The sequence below is a fragment of the Salvelinus fontinalis genome, unplaced genomic scaffold, assembly GCF_029448725.1.
Source record: "Salvelinus fontinalis isolate EN_2023a unplaced genomic scaffold, ASM2944872v1 scaffold_0315, whole genome shotgun sequence".
In the NCBI taxonomy this organism is placed as follows: Eukaryota; Metazoa; Chordata; class Actinopteri; order Salmoniformes; family Salmonidae; genus Salvelinus; species Salvelinus fontinalis.
This window is the reverse complement of record NW_026600524.1, coordinates 148,197-154,233: the sequence shown is the minus strand read 5'-3', so window position 1 is coordinate 154,233 and position 6,037 is coordinate 148,197. Positions and strand designations below refer to the sequence as shown.

Sequence of the window (6,037 nt, the reverse complement as noted above, 5' to 3'; positions counted from 1 at the left end):
AGAGGGGAAGTGGCTAGTTGTTAACATATATTAAATATCATATGTAACAGCCCCAAGATAATTCAGGGAGTTTCCAGAACTCTCCCTTCCTTTCACCTTTCTGCTGATTTGGACCCTCTGTTTACTCCCAAATATACATCAACATGTTCAGGAGGTCCAGGACTACAAACATGGGTCATTATAATGTCCAGACAATAGATTTGACACTACAAACTGCTATAAGTGGATATTGAGGGTGGGTAGTCTTAACCTGTGAGGATGAGATTGAGTGACAGCTGTTTGAATGACTGAAAATATCCACTTCACTCTTTTTGGACCCTTATAGGAGAACAGCAGTCAGATATGAGCATTTTATATTGTATGTAACTTTACAACAATGACTGACTGGCAAAGATGACTTAGTAACATCGTTTGAGATCCTATGATATCTCTACTACACTCACTGATTGGTGATACAGTCAACTCATATGTAATGCTGGTTTGATACTGTTGAGAATGTTTGCACCAGGCCTAAATTAGAATATATTCTTATGAATTATTTGAATTGGAAATTATGTTTATGCACAAGGTAAAATGTACTAATTTCAAATTATATCTGATGATGTGTGAAACAAAATGAATAGTACACAGGAAGGTACAATCAGGAAAGAAGTAGGACTTTAATTAATATGATACTACAAACAAATACAACAATAGGTGCATTTGCATGCGTGTGTGAAAGTGTATGCATGTGCGTGTGTGTGTGAAAATCTGTGTAAGGGGGTGTTGGGATTGAGGCAGAGTGTGTGAGTGAGAGCAAGACAGAAAGAGTCTCTGTGTGTGTGAGAGAGAATGAAGGAAGAAGTTGTGTGCACTGCAGACTACAGTATGTTGTCATGTTGATGTTAAAACACTTTCTCACAAATCCAGTTGAGTTTAATGTCACATGACATGTCATTCCATGCCTTAAGTGGAATCCAATTTTTATGTATCTCAACACAGTCCTCCTCCCCACTAGGATCTCCACTATCAGGCTGATTGTCATTCCAGTACCTACAGGGTTAAAAACCATCAGATATCATGTTTAATACCAGTACCTACAGGGTTAACAACAGTCAGATATCATGGTTAATACCAGTACCTACAGGGTTAAACACCATCAGATATCATGGTTAACACCAGTACCTACAGGGTTAAAAACAGTCAGATATCATGGTTAATACCAGTACCTACAGGGTTAACAACAGTCAGATATCATGTTTAATACCAGTACCTACAGGGTTAAAAACCAGTAGATATCATGTTTAATACCAATACCTACAGGGTTAAACAACATCAGATATCATGGTTAATACCAGTACCTACAGGGTTAAAAACAGTCAGATATCATGGTTAATACCAGTACCTACATGGTTAAAAACCATCAGATATCATAGTTAATACCAGTACCTACAGGGTTAAAAACAGGGTTAACAACAGTCAGATATCATGGTTAATGCCAGTACCTACAAGGTTAGAAACAGTCAGATATCATGGTTAATAACAGTACCTACAGGGTTAACAACAGTCAGATATCATGGTTAATACCAGTACCTACAGGGTTAACAACAGTCAGATATCATGGTTAATACCAGTACCTACAGGGATAACAACAGTCAGATATCATGGTTAATTCCAGTACCTACAGGGTTAAAAACAGTCAGATATCATGGTTAATTCCAGTACCTACAGGGTTAAAAACAGTCAGATATCATGGTTAATTCCAGTACCTACAGGGATAAATGTCAGATATCACGGTTAATTCCAGTACCTACAGGGTTAACAACAGTCAGATATCACAGTTAGATCATCACAATCCTAAATAATAGACTGACATTATTCAGCTTAATTCAACGTTGTTGACTGCAGCTATCAAAAAAAATAACCTGTATAGATAAAAGTTGAATGAACTGAACATTGGAGCCTTATTGTCAGAGTAGGTATCATCCATTACTCTGTGGTCAGTGTTGGTCCACCAGTTGAGTATGGAGGACCTAGAGTACGAACAACACAGATAATCAGTCCTTCTCCTTACTCTGTGGTCAGTGTTATTAGAGCAGTAGTATATTACCTTGGGGTGGTCAGTGGGGTGCCGTCCACCCATTTCCAGGTCCCCTCAGTAACAGAGTCAGTCAGACCAATCCAGACTCTCTTCTTGAGGTTGAAGAGAAACTCCTGTTGTTGAGAAAGCTAAATATATACCAATATATTTGATCATATCTACCAATGCAAAGCCATATCTTATCTCTGTCTCACCTGTTCCCTACTGCTGTTTATGATCACCAGGTTTGCTCCTCTCTCCAGACAGTCCTCTCTGCTCTCCTTCCAGGTTTTAGTCTCAGTAGACAGGAAGTACCAACTGGATTCAAACTTCTGCCAGCCTTCAGGACAGGATTGTTCTACAAGATGAAAACATGTATTTCCTTCAATGTATCACGCTGGACACTTAATGACAGAATACAGACATACAATGAGGTGCTTGGGATGAATGATAATTTATTACTCTAGGTTAACTCACTACAACTGGTAAGACTCCCGCTAAGAAAATCTCTCTCAGTCTGTAGCTGATCTCTCTCTTCAGTCAGGTTGTTGTTACTGGTCTGTAGCTGGTTTCTCTCTGTTGAGTTGTGATGACCAATGACTCCATCTGTAAAAGGAAGAGTTATTCAAACATGTAATTTACCACACCATTTATGGATAAGTATGATTAAGTAGGCTACTTAAGCTTCAGTGAAAACATACTCAACTTACAGTAGACAGACAGGCCTCTGATCCCAGCCAGTAGGAGAACACACAGCAGCCCCAGACACACTGCAGCAACTCCAGAGGGTCTCTTCCACCACTGAACATGTACTGAATCACAAATGATAAAAGTAAGGTCTTTGGTATTATGTTTTACTGTATCATCCAGGATTGGGACAAATAAAGGTATCGTACTACAGGGTAATCTGTTTTAATGTATTGTGTGTGTAATTTATGTGTGTGTGTGTCACATCTGCTCCTGCATCGCCCTCTACTGGCCATCCTGTGTCTTCTTGACCTGCCGCCACTCCCCCAGTACTCTCTCCCTCTCGGTGTGTGTGTGTTCATGTGTGTATGTGTTTGTTCATGTGTGTGAGAGCATGAGTGCAATCTTACCTGAAGCAACAACTTAATCTCTTGGACTGGGCTTGAAGGTTCTTACATTGGAATATAATTGGTCATCAATGTCTGTGTTCTTCATTGCATCAGGCTCCTCGTCTTCAACTCCATCTGAGTTTCCATAAACTCCCTCTGACATCTTAACACACTTGTGGTCAAATACAGTAACTTCTACTTCTGACCTCAACTTTAATGTACGTCTGTAGCTGTGTCTTCTCCCTGCACTGTCCTGCGTCTGTGTGATATACTGTAGTGACACTATTTTTTAAACGTTCAACCACAGTGAAGGGGAAACTGGTCACCACGTGACTTGAACCAGCCTTAGTTCCTAATCTGAACATGTTTGTTTCCCAGTGTTCATCAGTTTTAAACATGTGATTCAACTGAGGTGATAATATACTACATGATATGACTCTATATCATGCTATATGATGTATGTGTGGGTCACAGGGTCCCAATTTTGGATACATTCACATATACCCTACATATATCCTGACTAAATTTACAGCACCCCCAACCTTCAAATGGAGAGACAATTATGTCTTGCACTCTGTGACCGGCGGGGCAGGGGGGAAGTTGCCACAAGACACTGATCTTAGGTCCGTTTTGAATTTCCACCACAAATGGTTAAAGTTAGGATTTTGGGAGGGAAACCTGATTCTAGATCTGTACCATATAGGCTCTTTGTTCTATCTATGCTGAATGTGAAGAGTTACTCAGAATGAAAAAGCAGAAGTTCTGACAACATCTCCATAGTTTCAGTTTTAAGGGAATAGAAAGAAGAATTAAAACCCTTCACATGTTTTATGACAAAACGTTCATATTTCCACCCTGTCTTTTAGTACAACATAACATATACATACTGGTTACATCTAACGACACAACTCTCTCTGCACTGATTCCACTGTTCCACATGACATCTACCTACATGAACTATTATACAACTCTACAGCTCTACTCTATTCCACAGGAGGAGAGAAAGCATCACACAGATCCTTACATACAGGGACAGAGTCAAAGGTGGCCCTCTGGTGGATGTAGTACTAACTACAGGTACAGCTGTAGTGTTGGTGACAGAGACCTGGGTGGATGTAGTACTAACTACAGGTACAGCTGTAGTGTTGGTGACAGAGACCTGGGTGGATGTAGTACTAACTACAGGTACAGCTGTGGTGTTGGTGACAGAGACCTGGGTGAATGTAGTACTAACTACAGGTACAGCTGTAGTGTTGGTGACAGAGACCTGGGTGGATGTAGTACTAACTACAGGTACAGCTGTAGTGTTGGTGACAGAGACCTGGGTGGATGTAGTACTAACTACAGGTACAGCTGTAGTGTTGGTGACAGAGACCTGGGTGGATGTAGTACTAACTACAGGTACAGCTGTAGTGTTGCTGACAGAGACCTGGGTGGGTGTAGTACTAACTACAGGTACAGCTGTAGTGTTGGTGACAGAGACCTGGGTGGATGTAGTACTAACTACAGGTACAGCTGTAGTGTTGGTGACAGAGACCTGGGTGGATGTAGTACTAACTACAGGTACAGCTGTAGTGTTGGTGACAGAGACCTGGGTGGATGTAGTACTAACTACAGGTACAGCTGTAGTGTTGGTGACAGAGACCTGGGTGGATGTAGTACTAACTACAGGTACAGCTGTAGTGTTGGTGACAGAGACCTGGGTGGATGTAGTACTAACTACAGGTACAGCTGTAAGGTTGGTGATAGAGACCTGGGTGGATGTAGTACTAACTACAGGTACAGCTGTAGTGTTGGTGACAGAGACCTGGGTGGATGTAGTACTAACTACAGGTACAGCTGTAGTGTTGGTGACAGAGACCTGGGTGGATGTAGTACTAACTACAGGTACAGCTGTAGTGTTGGTGACAGAGACCTGGGTGGATGTAGTACTAACTACAGGTACAGCTGTAGTGTTGGTGACAGAGACCTGGGTGGATGTAGTACTTACTACAGGTACAGCTGTAAGGTTGGTGATAGAGACCTGGGTGGATGTAGTACTAACTACAGGTACAGCTGTAGTGTTGGTGACAGAGACCTGGGTGGATGTAGTACTAACTACAGGTACAGCTGTAGTGTTGGTGACAGAGACCTGGGTGGGTGTAGTACTAACTACAGGTACAGCTGTAGTGTTGGTGACAGAGACCTGGGTGGATGTAGTACTAACTACAGGTACAGCTGTAGTGTTGGTGACAGAGACCTGGGTGAATGTAGTACTAACTACAGGTACAGCTGTAGTGTTGGTGACAGAGACCTGGGTGGATGTAGTACTAACTACAGGTACAGCTGTAGTGTTGGTGACAGAGACCTGGGTGAATGTAGTACTAACTACAGGTACAGCTGTAGTGTTGGTGACAGAGTCCTGGGTGGATGTAGTACTAACTACAGGTACAGCTGTAGTGTTGGTGACAGAGACCTGGGTGGATGTAGTACTAACTACAAGTACAGCTGTAGTGTTGGTGACAGAGACCTGGGTGGATGTAGTACTAACTACAGGTACAGCTGTAGTGTTGGTGACAGAGACCTGGGTGGATGTAGTACTAACTACAGGTACAGCTGTAGTGTTGGTGACAGAGACCTGGGTGGATGTAGTACTAACTACAGGTACAGCTGTAGTGTTGGTGACAGAGACCTGGGTGGATGTAGTACTAACTACAGGTACAGCTGTAGTGTTGGTGACAGAGACCTGGGTGGATGTAGTACTAACTACAGGTACAGCTGTAGTGGTGGTGACAGAGACCTGGGTGGATGTAGTACTAACTACAGGTACAGCTGTAAGGTTGGTGACAGAGACCTGGGTGGATGTAGTACTAACTACAGGTACAGCTGTAGTGTTGGTGACAGAGACCTGGGTGAATGTAGT

The 6,037-nt window shown here is 42.2% G+C and overlaps 1 protein-coding gene across 1 annotated transcript; it reads right to left on the bottom strand.

The window, feature by feature from the left end:
- Positions 1–732: 732 nt before the first annotated feature.
- LOC129845477 (C-type lectin domain family 4 member E-like) lies at positions 733–3,298 on the bottom strand. Its single transcript, XM_055913421.1, has 6 exons — positions 3,184–3,298; positions 2,761–2,871; positions 2,543–2,665; positions 2,275–2,417; positions 2,090–2,193; positions 733–1,032 (listed from the first exon to the last, which is right to left on the bottom strand). Exons 1-6 carry the CDS (start codon positions 3,296–3,298, stop codon positions 885–887), a joined length of 744 nt encoding a protein of 247 aa, XP_055769396.1. The 3' UTR covers positions 733–884.
- Between the last annotated feature and the right edge of the window lie 2,739 nt (positions 3,299–6,037).

Excerpts from the sequence above, each read along its gene's own strand:
- LOC129845477 (XM_055913421.1), bottom strand. The coding sequence starts at position 3,298 with ATGTCAGAGGGAGTTTATGGAAACTCAGATGGAGTTGAAGACGAGGAG. Across the intron at positions 2,194-2,274 it reads TAAACAGCAGTAGGGAACAG|GAGTTTCTCTTCAACCTCAA; the intron begins GTGAGACAGAGA and ends TCTCAACAACAG. Across the intron at positions 1,033-2,089 it reads ACCCCACTGACCACCCCAAG|GTACTGGAATGACAATCAGC; the intron begins GTAATATACTAC and ends TTAACCCTGTAG.